General features: G+C 45.6%; 1 protein-coding gene across 1 annotated transcript in view; it reads right to left on the bottom strand.

The window, feature by feature from the left end:
* Window positions 1–24,765, bottom strand: part of LOC306742420 (calsyntenin-2-like) — a gene marked incomplete at both ends in the record, with an annotated part of 222,001 nt that overhangs the window by 69,008 nt on the left and 128,228 nt on the right. Inside the window, 3 exons of the mRNA XM_079224800.1 lie at window positions 518–667; window positions 7,500–7,708; window positions 20,785–20,980. Coding sequence (XP_079080926.1) covers window positions 518–667; window positions 7,500–7,708; window positions 20,785–20,980 — 555 coding nt within the window. The remainder of the gene's footprint in view (window positions 1–517; window positions 668–7,499; window positions 7,709–20,784; window positions 20,981–24,765) is intronic.

Raw genomic sequence — 24,765 nt, 5'->3', positions numbered from 1 at the left:
CACACACACAGATACACACACAGACACTCATATACACACACACACACACAGACGCACACACACACGCACAGACGCACACACACACACAGACACATACACACAGACATACACACAGACGAACACAGATACACACACAGACACACACACAGAGATACACACACAGACACACGGATACACACACACACAGACACACACACAGATACACACACAGACACTCACGTACGCACACACACACACACACACGCACAGACGCACACACACACACAGACATACACACAGACACACAGATACACACACACACAGACACACACACACAGACACACACAAATACACACACAGACACACACACACATACAGACACTCACATACGCACGCGCACACACACACACACACGTGCGTTGTACGAACTTTAAGGAGTCGCGCACAAACAATTGCATTTGGATGTTTGAACACAGCTCGAACAGAACCTCCTGAAATCATTGCACACACACACACACACACACACACACACACACACCTTGCCAGCCGGGCTTGCAGACGGGCTTGACGTCGATGTGCACCGGCACGCTGAGCAGCGCCCTCTTCTGGCCGCAGTCCCAGGCCGTCACCTGGATCTCGTACTGCTGCTGCCGGTCGTAGCTCAGCTTCTCCGTGTTCCGGATGTTACCTTTTGGAAGGAGAAGATAAAGAGGTTCAAGGTTCAAAGAATTCCCAATCAAAAGGATTTCTGCTTCATTATCACGTGATGGAGTGTAAATTAGCCCCCCCCCCCCCCCTCCCCCTCCTCCCCATCGGGCCTCATAATGAAAACAGTGGGAGGCCACAAATTGGTATTTTTATGCTTTTAAGACCTCAAAAGCAAAAGTATTTCCTAAAATTACACCAATTAACACAATTGTCTGGTTATTGTTTGGTGCGGGTGGAAGCTGTGAAGCAGTGCAGTTGTCTTGTTGCACCGTAAATGGTAAACCATCAAAGTATATTTACCTGTATTTAAGTACAAGTATACGTGCTATCATGTACTAAAACCTGTTCTGCGTGTAAATTCACGTCAAAATATGTCTCCATGTTGTTTATTAGTGAGCAGGTAACGGTAAACCGTCTCCGAGCGTGATCTTCTCTGCACAAACGTTATTCTGCAAAACGTTAAAAAAGTAAAAAGCAAAAAAGAAAATGGCGGCTCAACTATACTCGCTAAAGAAGCTTCACTCTGTCTTTGTCAGCCGAGCTTTTTGCATTAAATTCTGCATTATTCTGTGCAGTTTGGGGGGTTTCTGTACTTTAGTATCTAGTTTCAGTGGGAAAAAAAACAACACCTGAAATTAATTTAGGCAATTAAGGTTAATGTGATTCGTCTCATTAACGGGGATGGGACGGTTCCATCGCTGGGGCAACGGGTCTTTTTCACAGAAGACATGTTGGCATGTCACGGTTGGAGAAGCACATATGAACACATGAATAGTTGTATGATTAAAAAACTTTCAAAAAGAAATTCCTTTAATAAGCATCAAACATTCGGCTCGGTCCAGGGTTTCCATGTCCCCAGCAGCCATGTTTCATATGGAGGAGTGTTAGGAGCTAACGGATGTTTTTTGGCTGCACTTGACTATGAAAACCTCTCACCTCTTATTACTTTCACCCTCCATGTTATAACACACTTTAAATGTCAATGAGTGCTTGGCAACATAGTTTATGAGCCGCGATCATATTTCATACCAATTATGGAAAATGAGATCAACTTTACTGTCAATTTGCATTAAAGCACACTAATGTGATCACAGAGAGCACAAAGGTAGAGGACTGAGCGGTTAACGGGGAGTCTCTCTCTCTCTCTCTCTCTCTCTCTCTAATTACAAACAGGAAAAGCTTGTATGTGTGAAGAGAATCAGAAATAAATGATATAATTCATCATTGGAAACAATTGGATCAGTTGTAAATACAGGTATTTATACATTCACAAGGGAATGCTGCATGCACACACACACACACACACACACACACACACACACACGCACAACAATCAATACCAACAATCCATTAAAACCAGTGATCACTTGTGCAACTCTTTTCTGCTGAGCCGTCACTTTTCCTGCACAAGCTGCAAACACTCATTTTAAAAAAAAGCTAAAATCTTTTATGCTCGTATATTTCTTTTGGTTAACGTTGCATGAGACGTGTACTTTTATTTTGCCTATTTATGCCATTTTTATCGACCTATTTCTTCTTTTTTATTCATATAACCTGTGTCTTTAAAACAAATTCCATTTATTGAGTTGAAAATCTCTTTTTTTAATTCTAGAATAAGGCCGTTAGCTTCACAGAAGTTGATGTCGTGGAATTGGTGGAGAGGTTCTGGAAGTTATTGTGTTATCTTTTGGTGAAACCTTTTATTCTGTATTAAACAACCAAAAAACCCAAATGTGTTACTGAAAAAAATAGTCTGAATATTCAGACGGACTTCATGGGGCCATCAGACGTCTGCGCGAGCTCTCCGCTAAACGAGCTTCACTTCATTGTAGCGATAAGCAATGATTTCATATTCATTGCTACTCTCAACTTCTAAATGTCTTCTTAACGGAGCAGCTCGTCAGTCTGATGACTTCTCTTCTGTTTACTGGCATACGACTTCAGAGTTTACTCTCAAACTTTAAACCGCCTGGAGGGGAATAACAGCAGTCCCACTCAAGTGTCTTCTGCTGTTGGCACATTTGACTTATTAGATAATACAGAATGTTGTGTATCGCTGCTTAACTTCCTAAACATTGTGTGTGTGTGTGTGTTTGCCTACACTTAAAAGGAGCAATGGGTATTTAATTTCAATTTTAAAGCATCATTATACATCATCGTCAAATTAACTGTGATGCCTTAATATAATCAGCGTAACAAATGAGATCATGGTTGGGATGACAGGTAGACTATAATCCCGCACAAGTGGTGTGATTAGCGCTAATGTTTCTCAAAATTAAGAGCATGCACGTTTCCATTAAGCTCCTGTCGCTTCCTGACGCAATGAAGGCATTAGTGCAGGCCCTCCCCTCCCCCGCCTGGTGGTAACCAATACATGTGTAAAGGTACCTGGAGTACGTAGTTATCCTGTGTTTATCAAATTGGGGATTTGAAGGGCGCTTTCCAATGTCTGAGAAAATGAAACGACTGTATATGTGAAGAAGAAAAAATAAAGTGTATATGTGATGTCACTTGAGTAAAAAAAAAAAAGGTCACCTCATTTTCAATCATTTTAGCCTATTTGCATGGCTCAAGTACTCTCATGCGTTAAAATAGTCAAAAGCAATAAAGAAAATGGCGGCTCAACAATACTGGAATAAGGCCGTTAGCTTCACAGAAGTTGATGTCGTGGAATTGGTGGAGAGGTTCTGGAAGTTATTGTGTTATGTTTTGGTGAAACCTTTTATTCTGTAATAAACAACCAAAAAACCCAAATGTGTGACTGAAAAAAATAGTCTGAATATTCTCGGTTGCCAGAGATTTGCAGACGGACTTCATGGAGCCATCAGACGTCTGCGCGAGCTCTGCGCTAAACGAGCTTCACTTCATGTAGTCCTTTTTTTTAATTGTTGAGCGGCCATTTTCTTTCTTGCTTTTGACTTTTTTAACGCATGAGAGTCCTTGAGTTATGTCCAAAAAAAGAAGTCTTTTGTGAGGTCACAGTGACCTTTGACCTCCAAATGCTCGTCTCGACCGTACGATCGGCATTCAGACCGCAGTCTCTTGCCTCGTTGGGAACCGCGACCCATTTACCAAACTAGCGTCTTTTCTGAAGCTACGCCGAGTTCACGAAGGGGAGCTCCTGTGCTTCTAATGTCTCCGTTAATATTTCACTAATATTCAAAACTCGAGAAGAGACCCCGTCCGTCGGCCCTCATTGGCCGCCAGTTGAAACGCAGCCGGGACGAGTTTATCGCGCCTCGTATTTCAGATCGGATTCCATCTTGTGGTTTCTGTATTGTGTGGAGGGAGCTGAATGTTGATAATGTGATATATTTGAATACGGGAGTGCGAGTATGAGATGCAATTCATACGGCTTTGTTCGGCTCCTCGTCGCCCGTTCTCTGTCTCCCTCTCAGCTTGTTTAGAGCCCCCTCCCTCCCCCGTTCTCCCCTTTCCATTTCAACGCGCATCATTGTCTTGCTGTTTCTGCAGCCTCATCCGATCTCCCTGTTTTGCTGCCTCATCTGTTGTGCCGCCAGCTTCCTTTTCTTTCCGCGAGCGATCACACACTCGCACCTTTCTGCGTGACGGAGGGGTCGTATTCCTTCAATTACCGCGTCAACTTATCCGTGTCAGCAGACTGTGTGCGTTGCACCTGCTGGCGAGGGCGGCCGGCGAGTAAATGACTACTTTGCCCTCCATCTCGCTCGGTCTGTGGCCTCTCTATCAAACCGTGCAGACAAGCAAAAACAAAGCATCTGTCTCGGAGAGTTCCATCTATCATCCCTTTATAATTACTATCCAATACAGCCGCAGAGCATTAATGCTGCTCGGTCCTTCTTGTCTTTGTTTAGAGGACGGAGCTGGAATTATTCTGTTTTATTCTTATTGTCACCAAAAACTCAAACTGCTTGTCCATCTTGTGCAGACTTCCCTACTCTGTGTGTGCATAGTTCCTGCTAAGGTCAGAGGTCACACGTAGTTAAATTATTTTTTAAAAGGTTTAGTAATTTCCTAAAAACAGATGGGCACCGCAGTTTTAGGCAAACGTTAATCAAACAAGAGGGAATAGAGAGGTTCTTGTGGACTATTTTAAGATGCAGATTAATACACATTTAATACCAGGCGGTAACCTCAGATTATTTCTAAAAGCCAGCAAGGTGCGACTGATCTGGTTGTATAGAAGTCTATACTTCATGTGTTAAAGCTGCATTCTCTCTCCTGACCACCAGGGGGTGACTCATCTGGTTGTATAGAAGTATATGCTTCATGTGTTAAAGCTGCATTCTCTCTCCTGACCACCAGGGGGCGACTCCTCTGGTTGTATAGAAGTCTATACTTCATGTGTTAAAGCTGCATTCTCTCTACTGACCATCAGGGGGCGACTCCTCTGGTTGTATAGAAGTCTAAACTTCATGTGTTAAAGCTGCATTCTCTCTACTGACCATCAGGGGGCGACTCCTCTGGTTGTATAGAAGTATATGCTTCATGTGTTAAAGCTGCATTCTCTCTAATACCCATCAGGGGGCGACTCCTCTGGTTGTATAGAAGTCTGTATAAATGACTCTACTTCTCTTGATTTATTCCCTCAGTAAACATTGTAAACATGAGTTTATGTCTCAATCTCTAGTTTCAAGTCTTCTTCAATACAGCATGATGTTCATTTAGTAAATTATGGTAATTTTAAGTCAAACAGACCATAAAGCAGGGGATGCTTTAAGGGCGGGGCTACAAGGTGATTGACAGGTCTCTACCAGGACGTTGTCTGGTCTGGTTGTTGTCCACGTTTTCATCTTCAAACTTGAACCTTTTTGCATTTTAAGTTTATGAAAGATAAATTTGACATGTTGGCAGCCTTTAAATGTCTTTGGTTGCAGCTCTCACTTCCGGTTGCAAACAACCAAGATGGCGACGGCCAAAATCCAAGATGGCGACGGCCAAAACGCCGGACTTGAGGCTTCACACCAATGCCAATAAACCAATAGGTGGCGTCACAGTGACGAGGTTCACTTCTTCTATACAGCCTCTAGTATTTACACTCAGGACAGTGTATGTGAGATTGACTGAGAATGAAGTGAAACAACGTACCTCATTGTGTGTTTTTAATAGTTTTTGGGCAAATAGAACATAGGTTTCCGTTATTCATGCTTTGGCTGCCCAGTTTTCTATCTGCTTCTCTCGCTGCTCCTCTCGAAACACTCCTCCTCCTTTCCTCCCTCCATCTACTCCCTCTCTCCCTCAGGTACTCCTGAGTTCAAGCGCTCTCAAAACCTTTTCGTCAGCGGTCAACGGCCGAGCAAGACCCCTTCAAACGGAGAGAGAGAAGCGAGAGCACTCTGTACACTCACAGGGCAGTTTGGCCCTAACCTCAGCCACTCAACCTTCTTATTGCAACACCTCAGCGGTCGGCAGCAGAACAAAATGCATCCTCCATCTACGGTAGGTCAAGACAGATGAGGTGTTTGCAGATTGTTTCGAGGACCCATTAAAGCCAGTTGAAAAGAAGTTTGAATCCCGCGTTCAAGTGTGCACTAAAAGGATTCATTTCACGCAACTTGACTTTGTGTGAACTTCCCTACGATTGGAGTTAAAACAGACAAAAAATGACAAAAGTGTCCTCAATACCCAATCTCTCACACACCCATTATGTCTGTATCTGGTTGGAATAACTTCATGTAATTGTAAAGTTCGAGGACCAAGTTACAAAGTACAAGTGGCAGCATGTCAAAGAAAGTCAAGAGAATGGACGAGGGTATTTCGAGTGTCGGATTGTTTTCTTATAGCATTTATCTTTGTCTGAGTGTGTGTTTGTTACGTGGTTTTTTTGTACTCAGACTTTTGTGATCAGATTTGTGGTGACCGATGGCTCTCTGGGCAAAGCCTGACTTTGTCCTTGGAAAAGAGCAAAGAACACATTTCATCCTGGGGAGAGGTATCTGTCACTTTATTCAATTTAGCCACCAGAGTGTATGCAGGTTCACATGTGTGTGTGTGTAGTATGAGTGTATACCTCCTGTGGCTGTGAAGGGCCTTTATGGGGGGGACAGTTAGATCACAAGAGCCACAGTGTTATGACAGAAATGTATTTTCTTTAAATAATTGGGAAAAAATAACTTTATTGAGAAGATGTTCTCTGGCATAATGGAAATTAGTGAAATAAGTGAAGGGGAAATGCTGTGGATGGAAAATGGGTCGACCAAACAAGTGACACCTCACCACAAAATACATCTGGAACAGTAACGTCGGGGATGTTTAGCCGTGCGATTGTGGTTACGTAATCATTGTGTTCATTGTGTTGCTTTTGTCTGAGTTGCTTTCGGTCCTGGCGTTATCGAAGGTGGGCGTGTCTTATTGCATGTAGGCGTGTCTTATTGCATGGGGGCGTGTCGTATTGCATGTAGGCGTGTCTTATTGAATGTGGGCGTGTCTTATTGCATGTAGGTGTGTCTTATTGCAGGTAGGCGTATCTTATTGAAGGTGGGCGTGTCTTATTGCAGTTATGCGTATCTTATTGAAGGTGGGCGTGTCTTATTGCATGTAGGTGTGTCTTATTGCAGGTAGGCGTGTCTTATTACATGTAGGCGTGTCTTATTGCAGGTATGTATTTTTTATCAGGTACATTATATCAGACGTTATTGATAGTGTTACTACTTGTAACGCTAGTGTTCTAGGGTTAAATACACTGAATATTACACCTAGTTGACAATTTAGGTGAGAGAACAATATTTCTTCGTGGCAAGTACTGACTTGTCTTAGGGCTTAATATAAAACCCTGCATCCCCATAGACGTTTCAAAAAAATATCCTTTTCTTTTCCTGTATTCTACTCACCGTTGCGATCTATAGCAAAGGGCATGCTGGTGGAGGTGATCTGGTAGTTGCAGATCTGGCTGTACTGCGGGGAGCAGTCCTGGTCGGTGGCCTCCACCTGCAGGATGCTGTCGTAGATCTTGCCCTCCGTCACCGCGGCTCGGTACTGGGCCTCCCGGAAAACCGGGGCGAACTCGTTCACGTCGTTGACCTGAATGTGCACCACGGCCCTGCGGACAGTAGGGGGCGACAGAGGAGAAGGAAACAGAAGATGAGTGTATAGAAGTCTATCATCTGCATTGAGGTTAACCTTGGCGCATACAGGGGGGAAAAGGAAGAATTCTAGTCATTTAGACGGACAGCTGTATTCAAAATAAATAATAATACACTTTGAGAGTATATTAGAAACACACATTTCTAGTTTTACAGTATTGTAGGATGAGCAACGTCGTTATACTATTGGCTTAAATCCAAACAAAGATAAACAAAAGGATCGTTTTGGACCATTAATTCACAACTATAATTGTTAGTTTTTTAGTAGAAGCGGTATATTTATAAGCTCTGAGGATGTTTTAAAGTGGTACTGAGCCTGTGTGAACAGTATAATATGTTCTGCAGGTCTGGAGAAAGCTTTTCATAGTACTTCAGATATCTTCAAGTATTACTGCAGCCTCTCAGGTAATTGTTTGGTTTGAATGGTGGAGCCGCAGAGTTCACTGCCGGAGATTAATCAGTTTGGTAAGCAATAGTCACAATGTGCTTTGTGTAGTCCCCTGTCTGTGCCTGACCTGACCCAGTGGATTGCTTTGATTGTGTTGCTATGGCAAAGTAATCCCAAGGATCTCTTCATCTACTAAATGCACGATTCTCCAAGTGCACTAAACTGCACTAATTAATCATCCCATAAGTGATCTATCAGCAGTAATTCATGTTAAGTCACACACGGGGAATAAAACCCCACCATTCATCACTTTAGAAATCCTTCATCAATACTCTCCGGCGGCCAGAAGGCAACAGACTGCATAATCAATCCTTCGATTCATTGACTGACAACCGGTGATGGATGGCGATGAGGCGGACTAATACAGCTTTAAGCAAACGAGTGGCGATGCAAAGTAGTGCTGAGGACGTGGTTAACAGGATTAGCTGGCCGGTTACGGTAACGACGGGGAAATGATCCCATTAGAATAAACTGTAAATATCTCTCCAACAATATGATGGAGAACGGACAACAAAGAGAGAGAGTCGGGAGGCCGAGCCAATTGTTTCTTGGCTTCCCCACACAAACAGACCGCCGCTTAAATCATGTCATAGTAAATAAGAAACGCATAAAACAAGCTATAACATATATTTCGCGGAGATAAATGCACTTTACATGCATTATCAGTTCTCTTCCTTTCTGTGTCAGACACATACGTTCAACTAATCTCACACGTTTATTTTATTTTCTGCATCATTCAATGTAATTAGTTGGATTTAGTTGTAGGATGAAAGCATCTTTATGGAGCCTCTTGCCTGGGGGAAAAGTAGCAAAGGTAAAAGAAAATAACTCAATGCTTTTATAATCTAAAAAATAAACACAAGGATTTATTTCCCCATCACCAGCTGGGGAAATAACTTTACTTGATCACCAATCAGTAAATAAAATGCATTAAAACGTCTTTTACATTTATTTTTCTCTTTCTCAAGCTTCTTCACACCTGCCTAGCTGAAGTTAATCATCATACTGCTGCCTTTACAGACATTTATCATGTTAAATACCCAAACTGTGTGTTTAAAGGACCATAATTCATAAGATGCAGCTTGAGAAATCATATTTCCTGGGCCTTTAAATGATCCGAACGCTTCCCCTCCCCCATGAGACACAGGTAGAGAATACACAAACGCACACCTATAAGACATGATTAATGGCCGGGGTTCAGACTTTGTGGGATGTTAACAGCGATGCTAACAGCAGTGAAGATGGCGATAAGAAGCGCTGACAGATGATGGCGGCACCGGTTGGCGCAGTAAATCCCTCAGCCAGCCTTGTTCTGTCATATTAATGACGCTCTCTCGTAAACATTACCCCCCCGCTCCGACACACTCCCCAGCGGTGAGGGAGCAAACATATGTTCCACTCCTCTGGGGCTTGTATGTGTGTGTATGTGTGTGTGTGTGTGTGTGTGTGTGTGTGTGTGTGTGTGTGTGTGTGTGTGTGTGTGTGTGTGTGTGTGATTATGTAGGCATGCACACAAGTGCATCATACATAACTAAATGCAATAATTGTGAAAACTTCTCATTCAGAGTGTGCACATGAGTGTGTGTTTTCTCTGCTGATGGCTCACATCTGGCTAGAAACAGACGCCTGGCTCTCTGGGGTGGGGGGGCGAGGGCTTTTTCGCTCACATGTGTGTGTGTTTGTGTGTGTGTGTGTGTGTGTGTGTGTGTGTGTGTGTGTGTGTGTGTGTGTGTGTGTGTGTGTGTGTGTGTGTGTTTGTGTGTGTGAATGAGGAAATACAATCTACTGCCCTGTTTTAGCTCAGCACCGTGTGGTTACTCTGGTCAAATAGAGGTGTAAAACCATTTCAACTAGTTTAAAAACAAGCAAAAAGCAAACTGTCTGTCTTGAGCCACAGCATGTTCAATCAACTTTGACAGATCACCTTGAAATGCATCTGGACACCTTTGTTGAGGTCTAGTGTCCGTGACGTAGCTGACTATTATTCATTCTGGTCACATGACATCTATTGCTTCTGTCCATCTGGGGAGAGGAATCCTCCTCTGTTGCTCTCCCTCAGGTTTCTTCCCCTTTTTTCCCTGTGAAAGGGTTTTTACTATCTTTATTTGGGGAGTTTTTCCTGATCCTATGTGAGGTCCCGGGACAGGGATGTTATGGCTGTGTACCACTTTAACTTAAAAGCAGTTATAGTGTAAAGTGAGCCGATTTAACATGTATCTGACATGTGGTGAATTCACGGTACTTTCATATGAAACATCTGTCACACGTTTAATGAACCAGTCTGCAGTATAGTTCCACACACTTCTTTGGCCAAATATCGGTAAACATTCTGTGTCCTTAAACAAATTCTAAAATGATATCATAGGGTTATTAAATTGTATATTTCTTGGGGTGTAAGTCCACAGGTGGCGTTGTCGGTTCCCCTTTTATTCCCCCTTCCCCTAATGCCGTGTTCACACCGGAGGCGGCGCGAATTTGACGCGCGACCAGATTACATGCAAACTCAATGCACAGACGCGTTTGAGGCGGCGCGAACAGAGCGAAAGACGCGGCGCGAATTTGCGTGAGTTGACTTATCCCAACTCCGGCGGAGAAATCGCGCGTTGCAAAGTTGCGTCAGCCAATCAGCGTTGAGAAGCTCCGCCCGTCACCACCGCCGTTCTGCCAGCGCTGGTAGCGGCCGTGATTCAGACACTGTTGTGGGACTACGGATAATATTATGAACCCAGACACCATGGAGTTTGATGTTCCGACGTATGTGGAGTTTACACAAAAAGTATAAAGCAGAACTAGTGGTAATTTCCATGGTGGATGAAGGAATCGGTATCCGTTTTACGGAGATAAGCCAGACGCAGTTCCTGGAGGAGTCGGTGAAATTCACCGAGCTGTGTGCGGCTACGGATGATGTTATGAACCCAAACACGAGGGCGTTTCATGTTCCGACATGTTTGGGACTTCCACAACAAGTTTAAAGCAGAACTAGTGGTTATTTATTCCATGGTCGGTCGCGGAAATGGCGATAAGCCACGCCCCTTTCGCGGCGCGATCTTTCGCGTTTGGTGTGAACACCCTCGTTTCGCGAGTAAACTGAAGCTGGAACATGGTATAAAAAGGACTTGGTCATGTGTTTGCACCACGGTGCTGTGGAAGGTGATAACAAATGAGTTTCTGGATGCTCACACATAAGGTCCTTGTTCTTTGTAAAAAAAAATGATTTCAATGTTAATCAGACGCTATTGTTGACCTCACCACTCAACCTTCTCGCTCTGCAGACTCCACATTAATTCTTTCTTCCAACATTCATATTTACGTTGGTAAAAATATATAAAAATGTGCTATTGTGCTGCATTGAAACGGTTCCATTAAAAGTCGTAAATTGCCTTGAAATAAGCATTTCGATTAATTCTAACAATTTCGTTGTCCTCACTCTGTTAGATTTGAGCACATCTCATAAAATCATCCCACATGATCCGTGATCGTTGACAGACTTGTGACGTGGGCGGGTGTCTCTCTTATTTATTGTATTTTCTTCACACATTGCTCCTATGGGAGACATTTGTTGTCAGTAAAATGCATACAATTGTAATGTTACGCAGATGATGCACAACTGTAAATGTCAGATTTGCCAGTTGACCCCAATACGCCCATTCACTAAGTCCCGCCCCTTCCATGCAGACTGGCCAATCATAGTGGAGAATCGACCAGCTCCTGACATAATCCGACAATTATCCGACTCTCAATGAATACTTTCAGATTTTCCTAATTTTCAGGCTGGTTTTGTGGATTTTGAGCTTGTCGTGGTTAAATGTAATAGTGATTTGGACTTTGGAAAGAAATATATGTTTATAAAAAAACTATAAAACCTGACGGTATACTGCTGCCGTTGGTTTTTAATGATTGTAAGAGGGAATAAAGACCTACACTGCTTTACAGGAACAGTGTTTTTCCCTCATTTCATCGTCTTCCGTCTCGACCACCGTATGATGTGATGGTTCACTTTTACACTGGAGGCTTTACGTCTTACGTCTTTATCATTTCAACTTGCTTTCGCTGCTGAATCTGTTTGACATATCATTCAAAGCACATCGTAGACTCTTCTGTCTCTCAGGCTCTCTGAAATTGCTTTTCCATTCCTCCCAGAAATGTTATAATAATCATTCAGGGAGTGCAGTTAGTGGCAGTGTGGGCTCCGTGGTTAGCGCCGCCCCTTCGCCTTAGCGAAGAGTCAATTCTTTGAATGTGTTGGAGAAAAATATTTTACTTCTAAGATCAAATGTAGAAACACAGACTGCGGCCAATGTGAGGTCTGTTTACCAGAAACAAGGATCAGATCTGGGAGTGTTTTTAGACTCTCTCCTAATTGTGTTAGCCAGTTTATCAAGGGCATCATTTTGTCATTAACAAAATTATGCTGATACATGCTTCATTATAAGTCACTTAGAATACAATAACTCTCTAGATTACAGTTAACTCAGAATGCTGAGACCAGGATTTTGACAAAATACACATTATTTTTTTAGATTTTCTCACTGTTTATGGCACTGCACTGGTCTTAGACTTGATTTGAACTCGCTTATAAAGCTTTACATCACCTACAGCGCACCTTGTACTGAGTTTCCTATCCATTTATGTCAAAAACACTGTTTACGGATATGAAACCAAATGTCTTTCATCTAATAAAAAGGAATGAGAGGACGTTCGCAGTCATTTTCAAGGAATATAAATACCTCATTAGAAAACGGAGACGCAGTTCAGTGCCAGGTGTGATTCCAATCCCAGTAAATCATCGACAGACAGCATCAGATAGCAGCTGCAGGTCACAGCCAGGTGATGCATGTTAATGCCATGCAGGTTCGGATTGTTCCCGGCTTATTACATCTTCATCCACACTCATTATTTATCAACGCTCATCTACACACAGCCACTCAGGCAGACTCATTATTGGATACACCCTTTCCTCACACACATGTGCACACACTCACCTGCAGACCCACACATGCACGCCTGCACAACCAACACACACATGCACGCCTGCACGCACACACACATGCACACCCACACACACACACACATACAACACACACACACACACTTGCACGCCTGCACACACACACATGCATACACCTGCATGCCCACCCACACACACACACACGCACATACACACCCACACGCATGCACGCCTGCACACACACACACACACACACACACACACCTGCAGACCCACACATGCACGCCTGCACAACCAACACACATGTACACCCACACACATGCACACACCTGCAGACCCACACATGCACGCCTGCACAACCAACACACACATGCACGCCTGCACACGCACACACACACACACACACACACACACACACACCTGCATGCCTGCACACACACACATGCACACCCACACACTGGCACGCCTGCACACACACACCTGCAAACCCACACATGCACGCCTGCACACACACACACACACACACACACACACACACCTGCAAACCCACACATGCACGCCTGCGCAACCAACACACACATGCACGCCTGCACGCGCACACACATGCACACACACACACACACACACACCTGCAGACCCACACATGCACGCCTGCACGCACACACACACACACACACACAGCACAAAGGCAAAGGACTCAATTCATCTTTGTCAAGAATTAGCCAAGAGGTTGAATCATCAATTTCCTGGTGTGAGACCAGAATGGAAATAAACCCCCCTAACTACACTAGCGGGACCAAACGGGACGGCACCCTCATCGATATGCAAGGAGCTCCCTCATCCGCATCGAGCACCCATGAGCACCCCAAGGCGCGAGCACAGAACCCCACAGGGCCCAGCTCAGTGTTCCAGATCCAGTTTAATTCAAATCATTGACGGGTAGCTCGGACCGCCGCGTCCCCTCAGACGAGATGGATTATGAAGGGGGAGATCATCTCAGCCTCATGATTTTACACTGAAGAGAATTTGGGCGAAATCAAAGCGCTCGACTCTTCTAAGCGAGCGGAGACGTACGTGCGGCGACGTCCGATCGTGGTTCGAATCCGGGATGCGAAACGTAGGGGGTGCGTCGCTTTTCTTCCGTCTGATAACTGAAGCAGACAAAGCACAGATGGTGCAGTTATATACTCATAATTGAAACACAGAGACTATACTCTGCCATTACATTATGTTCGTTGAAGACAAACAACGCATTCAGAAGGCTTGATGTTGTTTTTTTTCATCTTCTTTTTTTTTTTTTTTTGTTGCCTCATTCTCGCCAAGAATGATAATCACGTCAACTAGCGGCTCGTGACAGAATGAGGTTTCACTCATATTAGCATCAAGTGTGACAAGCGTGACGTTTTCGATTCTCGGTGGAATAAAACGCCGACACTCTGACAGGGAGGCACACGATCTGCGTGGAGACCGCTGGTCCTCTCACTGCAGGAGTTTATCTTGACAGCTTATGCTAACAAGGCAGAGCTTTTGGCCCACTTCTTCCCTCATAAGAAGGTGACTTGTCTATGTGTGTGTGTGTGTGTGTGTGTGTGGAGCGGGCGGGTTATGAGATGCAAAATATATCCCCAGCTATGGTGTTTGTCTTATTTATATGTAAATGTAGGTATATCAGCGTGAATTTGACTCAGCATTTGGGGTGTATGTGTGTGTGTGTGTGTGTGTGTGTGTGTGTGTGTGTGTCCTTCAGCCCGCTGCTCCGTGAGATAATTAGCCTCTCCTAACTGCGGCGCGGTTGGGATACGTACATGATGACTTTAATGATGACTTTAATAACGACGAGCACGCGTGTGAATGTGCGGCTGTGTCTCAATTACATCTACATTTCCACCTCACACACACAGATACATTGGCACACACACACACACAACCTTGGGCTACCTCCAGGCACTAACCCCCTCCCCCTCGGGCTGGTGTTAAATACACGCGTCGTGATTAGGTGCGAGACCGGGGAGGGATCACGGCTCTGCGAGGCCTGCGAGATGTCCCTCATGTTTAATTACGGCAGAACTTGTGTGGGGACGGCACGGAGGAACTTCCACGTCTTCAGACGCTAATTAGCATGATGACATGCTTGTTTTTTCCACCCCCCCCCCCGAAGGCCTTCAAAGGCTCAGGTGGCTGCTGACTTTAGAGAATTATATTCAAACACTGGACCTGTTCAGGAGAGATGTGACCCTACGACTGTGCTTACTGACCTGTTTTTGTTTGTGACCCTTTTATATACGCGTGGCCTCTTGAGATGCTTTCAACTCAAAAGTAATTAACCCCATGCGTGCTGTTTGATCTCAATGGTTTTTAGAGGTGTAAAGACTTGGTATAGATAAAACCACAAGAGACTTCATTAGAGTGGTCAAATAAACTGGTAGAATTTATTCAAAAGTCTATTATTTACTTATGTGTTTTATTCATATATATATATTTAATTTAAATGTTTTATTATTAAAAAAAATATTCTTCTAATCCTTGTTCTTAATTAATTTTTCTTTCCTTTTTTAAATTTTTTTTTTTATTACAATTTTCTCCCGATATTTTTGAAATCCACAGCACACTTTGAGCCACACAAGAGAGCCCGAGTGGCCGTATTGTTCTGATAATTGTAGTCCACGTATAACATTGAATCTAATATGAAAAGGCTAAAATACTTTTTACTGATGGGAGGCAAGAAAAGATGAATTATCCAATACAATACATATATCTCTTTGGAAATGGCTGGTTTAGCTGTTCAATATAATAAAAGGTAATGTCGTAATTATAGTAAAGGTCAGGAAGGTTAGTTTACGCACAAATTAGCTCTTCTCATGATTTATAGATACCACTTCATTGTGAATCGGTTTGCAGCGGTTTGTCATTTAAAAGAAAGTAGGCCCACTATAAAAAAAAGTTGAAAAAAAAAATAATGCTCAAGGACGTCCTTCCAGTGGAGAAGATGTGATGCAGTGCCATAAAGCGAGCAACATTTCCATGCAGCTCGGGCACTTTCTTATTTTTTTTGTTCCCCTGATACAGCTCTAGTTGTTGGGATATTTCAGTCTGCACCGATGTGATATCGCTGTACCGACTTAGCGGTTCCTGCACACCTTTCATCGGTACATCCATGTTCTCCTCTTCCTCCCTTTAAGGAGCTTTGAGGACGTTACATTATCTTTCTAAACTCTGTGTGGCAGTATGATTTGTCCCAATCTCCCAAGCCAAATCTGTTTTCTTCTTCGTTTATAAAGTTTTATTTCGGTTCAGGTTTAAATGATTCATTTTCTGCACCTTCTTCTCGGTACTTGACACCAATTAAAAACTCTCTTTTCACCACGTGTCACTTCAGTAGGCTGACTCAAAATGGACATCCATCACGTGGGCTTTTAACGACCGAGGCTGAGCGCGCTTCACAGTTCAGTACAAATTGTTCATCTTGGCAGAGTTCAGCGCTCCGGTGTTGTAGATTAATTTGTGTTTCATTTAAAGCTGACCGGAGCAGAAACAGTTCCAAGGAGTTTAAGGTGAATTCAGTTGAGCTTTGCACTTTGCTGACAAGTGACTAAAGCTTCCCACGGGCGGCCGAGAGGAGAAGATCTTAGAGGGCAGAGTGAAATGATGCGGAGCTGAACGTGCACGCCGCTGCCGGCTCTGGTCGTTAAACATCAATGTTTATGAAGCTTCTCGCTAGCGGCTTCTCGCTAGCAGCTTCTCGCTAGTGGCTTCTCGCTAGCGGCTTCTCGCTAGCAGCTTCTCGCTAGCAGCTTCTTGCTAGCAGCTTCTCGCTAGCTGCATCTCGCTAAACGTTAAACATCAATAACGGCATCTCACGTTAAACATCAATGTTTATGAAGGTTCTCGCTAGCGGCTGCTCGCTAGCAGCTTCTCGCTAGCAGCTTCTCGCTAGCGGCATCTCACGTTAAACATCAATGTTTATGAAGGTTCTCGCTAGCGGCCGCTCGCTAGCGGCCTCTCACTAGCGGCCTCTCACTAGCGGCTTCTCGCTAGCAGCTTCTCGCTAGCAGCTTCTCGCTAGCGGCTAGCGGCATCTCGCTAGCGGCATCTCGCTAGCGGCATCTCACGTTAAACATCAATGTTTATGAAGCTTCTCGCTAGCAGCTTCTCGCTAGCAGCTTCTCGCTAGCGGCATCTCACTAGCGGCTAGCGGCATCTCACTAGCGGCTAACGGCATCTCGCTAGCGGCTTCTCGTTAAGGAACACGCGACGCTCTCACTGGCTTTGCCGCGTGATGCAGACGTGCGCTCAGTTGTTTGACATGACAGTTTGAAGAAAAGGAAACAACATTTCATTTGTGTGCAAAAGAATGTAATAAAAAAAGTATGCCTGTCACACCGAGAGACATATTTTGTACAGCCGGGGCAGAGAGCAGCAGTCTGACGAAATATTCAAACAGCGGAGTCTGGAACGGAGACAGAGGGACTGACAGAGTGAAGGACAGAGTCAGACAGCGGGAGCCAGCCAGGAAACACAAAATAAATAAATAAAAGGAGTGAGAAGTAGGGCAGCAGCCAGGGTGAAGTTTAAACTCCTCCCGTGTCACTCCTGATCCTCTCCCCTGTCCTCTTTAGCTGCTAATTCTCTCGACTGCTTTCCCTCTCTCCGCTGTTGACGTGTCATGTGAGCGCAGCCTCAGGCGGAGATTCTTCCTCTTCTTCTTCTTCTTCCCTGTTCGAGGAGGGGAGCGAGGGAGCGAGGGAGCGAGGGAGTGGGCGGCTGCGGTGCGGCGAAGAGGCCGGCCTCATCCCGAGAGAGTTGTCAGCGAAAAGGACAAACCATTCAGAGAGTCCCCGAGTTCACTTCCCCCGTCTGCAGCATCCGAACTGGGTCTGCGTCGCAGCGGGGCCGCGGTGTTATGTTAATGGGAAGTAATAGGGCGACATCGCAGAAGGCCTGAGTGCTTTAAAAATGATCAACTGAATGGAAATAGTTGCACAAATCCATCCACGGCAAAAGTCTCGCACAGCAAACAACAAATCGTTAATACAAATTACACTCTGCTGATTTAAAACTTTAAACCGTGGCTTTAATTAAAAACCCCTGCTGTTATAATACAAGGTTCAGAGTGTGTGTGAGTGAGTGTGTGTGTGTTTGTGTGTGTGATTCATGTGCTCGGCTCCATTGTTGGCCGAGGGAAGGAGGTTGAGACGGAGGATGTGCAGCATGCGGCGGACACAGGTAGTTGTGTGAAAGAGCAATTTGAGACAGAGGAGTTCAGGAGGGCCAACAAGTGTGACAAATTGTTTTTTTTATCAGTTGACCCCTTTATAAGCGCTCCACTGGTGCTGGAGGAGGTGGAGACGGGTGGCTGGCTGTATATCACAGAACAATGCGGGAGTAGCACTTTTGGGTGAAAATACAAAAATCCGAGAACCATCTTTAAAATAATGTGCTGTCACACATCTCGCCATGTTGGAGGCAGACTTGTGCATATTGACTTCTGGTTATTTTAAGACTGCATCCCGGCCCATAATAACACTAAAACTAAAATAAGAAGTAAAACAAATAACCTTCTTTCTTTCTTATTGCCTTTCAATACAGCACTCTGCTGAAGTTTCTTTCTGTGGTTGTCCCTCGGGATAAAAGAGTCCGCTATGCAATGTAGACTCTGATTTACATTATGTTTTATTTTTCGAAGTCCCCGCAGTCCAGTTTAAAGTCGGCAGCATCATCAATCAGTGTTACATTTGAGAAGAACAGGAATTCCAGCAGATTGAATGCAGTCTTTTTTCTCTCACTTTTATCGAACGTCCTGTGTTGTGTTGGAGAACCTCGCCTAGGCGACTCAATCAGTCAGTCAAATTAATCAATCTTTGGCTTTTCTTTGCATTCACGGCACAAACGAGTGGCGGCAGCAGTATTGACGTGCAAATATAATGATGAAAGGCTGTAGCAGCTCAACTGTTAGTCAAGGTTTTGCAGCTGAAGTGATGAAACTGAAGACAATAGGGACAACATGAGCACATGTTGGGTCTGGCTAGCTGGCTATGTAGCTATGTAGCTACCGTAAAAGTCGGTTTATACGCCGCTACTACCTCCGGTCAGTGTCCCGCTGTAGCAAGCTAGTAGCAGTGCTAGCTAGCGCTGCTACTAGCTCCCCGCTCCTGCTACTAGCTCCCCGCTGCTGCTGCTACTGGCCGCAGCTGCTGCTACTGTCCGAGTCCCCTCTGCCCAAGTCGGGTGTAGAGCCGGGGCTGGTCCCTACCTTTGGTGGTTGTCGGGGAGCTAGCGGAGAGCTAGCGGAGAGCTAGCGGAGTTAGTGGAGAGCTAGCAGAAGCTAGCGTGTAACTGCTGGCTACAGCGGGGTGCAAATGGGGACAATGACCGAAAGTAGTAGCGGCGTAAAACCCGACTATTACGGTATGTAACTATGCAGCTATGTAGCTATGTGGTTATGTAGCTATGTGGCTATGTGGCTATATAGCTAGCTGGCTATGTAGCTATGTGGTTATGTAGCTATGTAGCTATGTGGCTATGTGGCTATGTAGCTATGTAGCTATGTGGCTATGTGGCTATATAGCTAGGTGGCTATGTAGCTATGTGGTTGTGTAGCTATGTGGCTATATAACTATCTACCCAGACAAGGTCTACTAAGTCCGGGTGCAGGTCTTGGTCCTGTAGAGGGGGGTCCCAGTCACACAGCTCTACCCAGAACTATGTAGCTAGCTGGCTATGTAGCTATATCGGGTGCCGTTAGCTGAAACATGTTCAGCTTTTCCCTTAAAAATCGATGCCCCCTCGTCAATGTCACGTTTCGCAAACCGACCAGTCGCATCGCATAAAAAGGTAAATGTGCCACAGCTAATTTTTTAATGTTCAAACTCTTTGTTATGCATGAACGGATCTGACTATTGACAAGTTAGCACGCGGCATGAACAATATTTCACCGCCGGCGAGAGAGTCCGTACATACATAACATCTATTTTACTAAAGTTGTTGTGATAAATATTGTTCAGTAATGTTATTAACACAAGGCGTGGGTCGTGTGTGTCTGGGGGGCATTGTTCATTCCCAGTCTGTCCCTGGTATGAAGAGCCTTCCCCTGATGGTCTCCTCTGCCCTTCTGTTGGTGAAGTGGACGACCTCCAGATGGTTCTAGATGGTTCTTCCTCAGATCATCTCTGACGCACACTGCTGGCGCCGGCAGCTCGTTCGGGCTCCGCTCCAAACACCCACTTCCACTCTTTGTCTCCTCAGCAGTCGTGATTCCTTTTTGTCTCGTAAGAGCACAAAAACGTGTCTTTTCTAAAAAAAAAACACCACTGTTTTCTAGCGTCGCTGATCATTTGATTGAACTTAAGCCATTTTTCTAAATGAATGATGAATTAAACAATAAGTGTAGTTTTACATAATTTAGCCCGAGCGTTTTTATGAGATGAATAATGAAAAATCTTGTTTATTTGATTCCCTGTTCCCTTGTCCTTGGTCCTCTTTCCTTCTCCGTGACTATGCACAAGCACGCCACCTCCACGGCGACGTTCACTCTAAAGCAGGAAGTCAAAGCAGGAGATCCCTCTTCGCCTGGAACCGGTCACATTAGGCAAACTGTGCGTGTCAAACTTCCTCCCCCAACTCAACGCTGTCTTACTCACTTGTGGGACTTCTTGACCTCCACGCCCCCGGGGCCTGAGCCGCAGTCGTGAGCCTGGATGATGAAGGTGTATTCCTTCTGCAGCTCGCAGTCCACCAGTCCGCGGGCCCTCAGCTGGCCCTCGCCAGACGTCCCGTTCAGCACCACTGCCTCAAACGGAGCCTCCAGCCCGTGGATGTTGAACGCACAGATTTCCCCTATGGACATAGGAGGGTTGGAGGAAAATGGGAAGAAAGATTTTGGCTGTTAGAGTTTTTCAGTGAAGCAAATACAATACAATACAAATAATCAATCAATCAATTCTCTATTTTTAGGAATGTATTACTGTTTTACTGTTTATTTATATTACTTTTTAATATATTTGTATTTTACTATGTCTCTTGTGTGCACTTTACCTGTCTGCTGCTGTAATCCTGCAATTTCCCCACTGTGGGACTAATGAAGGAATATCTTATCTTATCGTATCTTATCTTATCTTTATTTATCTTCCCCTTGCAGTACCGCTAAATCAATGTAATGCCTTTGTTTGCTCCATTTTCCTGACAGAATTTGAATTGGGCAGCCGGCTCAAGGTCGCCGGGGGTCAAACGTTGAGCCCAAACGTCCGCGCTCCTGCACCCCGAATGCATAAAGACGCAGCAACTTCAGTAACTTCTCTCTCACCGATGTCCCCGGGCAGTCCTGGAAGGTTAAACTAGCAACTTTATTAAGATGCAAAGATCAACTCTGGAATAGTGAGTAGTGAAGGGAAGCTGCAGAACAGCAGCAGAAACTGGAGGTTGAAATAGGTCACATTCTCAGCAATGCAATGCACCCTCTCTATCTAATCGCTCTTGTGAACATGGAGGCCCGAAAAAAAAACGTGGGGCACGAGTCACGCTGGTCTGAAATGAAACGACGACGCCCCCCTTGTGGAGAGATGCAGGGAGAGATAAAACAATCCATTTGAATCCAGAATGAGCCGACAAGAGCAAAACAAAAGAGCCGAGAGGCGGCTGACATTTATTAGCAGGCCGTCTAAAGGAGCGCTCCATTCGTGGAGTCGGTGAGCGAACTTGTTTTCTTTCTCCTTTTGTCTTTTTTTTAATTCTTCTCTCTTCTTTCTTGGCGGCTCGACGTCCCCGAACGCTCCCACTGGTGGGATTTCAGGAAATCACTTAACACGACCGGCTCACACTCTGACCCGTGACAGCTAATTGCGGTGGTATCACTTAAACTAACAGCGGAGACTAAATTGGATTCCCGAGCAGCTTTTGTGTGCGCGTCGCTCCTGGCGAGTCCCGATAAGAGCAACTTTATTTCCTACCGCCTCACCCCTCCTCTTTCTCTCTCTCCCTTTTCATCCGGTTTCTGTTATAATCCCCGTCCGCCTCACCTCACCCCGCCCCACCCTTCCTGCTGGGGCCGGGGCCTCTGAAATGACACATTTGCCCCGCGGAGGAGCTACAGGCGAAATGATAAAGAGAGTGGGACAGGAAATAAGAGAGTAGGGAGGAAGAGGAGGAGGAGGAGGAGGGGGTGACACTGTCTGCACACGGTAAAGACTCCCCTCTCCCTATTGCCTCAACAATGACTTATCAGGGTTAAATGGGCCCCCACAATATGGAGAAGAGTGGCGAGAGTGAAATCACCCCCCAAAAAAAAGAAATGGCATTGAACAAACGGTGTGCGACGGAGGATGCATCAGTCGAGATGTGCCGCTCCTCCGCCGCACAAAACAGGGAAATGGAAAATCCATCACCGGTGGAGCGAGAAATAAATCCAATATGCACAGGCGAGCGCAGGAGGGAGGCGGGGCGTCCCATCAGGGCGAAAATGCCGCGGATGTGCTGATGGCGCACGCCCCACCGCTGAGGCCGGGTGGCCCGACGCGCTACTTGGGATTAAACTGTAGAGTCAAGGTGACCGCTGGAGGAGACCCTCCCTCTTTTTTAAAAACTATTATCACACTTAAATGAACACCTTTTTTCATCGTCTTTCCACACGTCCGCCCTCACACCTGATTAGCGTTCAGCCACCTGTGGAGCGCGTCGGGCCCCCGGCGGCGGCGGCGGCGGAGCAGATGTTGGGCGGCTGGCACTTGGCGGAGGCCGAGGGCTCCCGAACGCTAATTGCGGCGCTAAACTGTTCGCTAAATATGTGCCGCCGCGTCACATTAGGCTTTCAGGAGGCAGATTTATGGTCAGGTAGGAGGAACTCTGCCTTCTTTTGAAACTAATGGATGCAAAGTAACGGCCGTGCTGTTTTCATTAGTAGTGGGGGGTGCGTGCTTCGGGAGGGACGCACGCCGCCCTGCTGGTGTCAGAAGGCGCGGCGGCGGAGGGGGGATCTGGCACCCGACTCTCTTTGAGGACACACAGCTCATTATCAGTGAAGGCAGAGATGCTTTACTGGCATCATCGGCGGCTTTCAGGCGCCCCAAGTTACTATCAAAGCCGACTGAGCATCGCTGATGAGCTGCCTGCGTCCTAATAAACACGGGAGCTCCTTTTTTTGTTGTTGTTGCTTAAAATAAAGGGCGGTCTCGCACATAAATGCATGGATGTGCATGGCAGATGTTTTATTTTTGAGTGAGAGCGGAGGTATCAGGCGGGAAACAGACGCAGCGCTCAGAGGAAGAGGAGGAAGAGAAAGATATGAGGGGAGATGAAAGGAGGAGCCGGTGAAAGGATGGGAACGTGGCCACCGCCTCAGGGCAGCTCCGACCTCCCCTACTGGAGAGTGACCAAAGCACGGGCGTGAATACACACACACACACACACACACACACGTTTACTCAAACTGTGCCAGCTCTAATCAGCGCTGACAAGCCTTTCATCCTCCTACTGTTGGAACACACACACACACACACACACACACACATTACTGGATATCACACTGTTGCTGAACACATTCTGGACCAGGCATCGGTTCGCTGGCACTAACACGTTCGCACCCACACGTTATTGTAGTACTTTGGCACGTTATCGTAGTACTTTGGCACGTTATCGTAGTACTTTGGCTCGCCGTTATTAGTAAATCCTCCCCGGTTTGCACGAGAGTAGCCGTCGACTACGCGGTTTACACAGTTGTCATGATTTCCGCTGCTTTTTTTCCAATTTGGATTTGCCGTGAAAAAAATCATCTCTTGTATTAGTCACCGGCGTAACCCGCTAATTCTCCCTCTCATTTTAGTGGCGACAAAAAAAAACGTCCACAAGCACTCTGGGAACCATGTATACACACTCTCACACACACACACACACACACACACACACACACGGCAGCCGCTCTCAGCTGCTGTGCAGAGATAGACCGTCAGCCTCATAGCTCTGCAAAGGGCCGGAATTGAAAATGCTGTAATTATGCTCTCCGTGAAATTAGCCAGCCGAGGAGGAAAAAACACACACACACACACACACACACTCACACACACGATTGAGAAGAGCTGTCCATTCTGGAGATAAGGATTAACACTAATCAAGCCCACATGTTCTGAGGAGTGGTGTTTGTGTACACTGTGTGTGGATGAGTGGGAGTCGGATGGGGGATTTTTAATTAAAGACACGCTTTCTCAACAGGAGCTTAAAGGAGGGACTGTTGCAGAGGGGTGGGGTGGGGTGGGGGAGGGACGGGGGGGGGGGGGGGGGGGGGGGGGGGGGGGCATGATTTACTCGACCTCCCGGTTGTCACCCCTCGTCTCCTCACTCTTAATTACATTAAAGGCCTCCTCTCACGCAGTTAATGACATTCGTCTGTCGTCTAACAGCGAGGGCAGCGACTACTCCGCGCGAGTGGTGTCAGACTGGAAGGGGGCGGGGCACTGAACCTGTCAATCAAGGTCCCGGGAAACAGGGTCCCTGGAAACAGCTCACGAGGGGGGCCTTAAAACAGTAAAAGTGTACAATTCCCCGCACGCTCCACGGGCCCCTGTCAGGCTCTGGATGCCTTACAATCACTCTGGGGGGATTTAGTTTTTGTCCGTTTCCTTTCGATGGACAGT

Source organism: Taurulus bubalis (assembly GCF_910589615.1).
Source record: "Taurulus bubalis genome assembly, chromosome: 10".
NCBI lineage: Eukaryota > Metazoa > Chordata > Actinopteri > Perciformes > Cottidae > Taurulus > Taurulus bubalis.
Note: the sequence above shows the minus strand (reverse complement) of the source record. Positions and strands in the feature narration are given on the sequence as shown.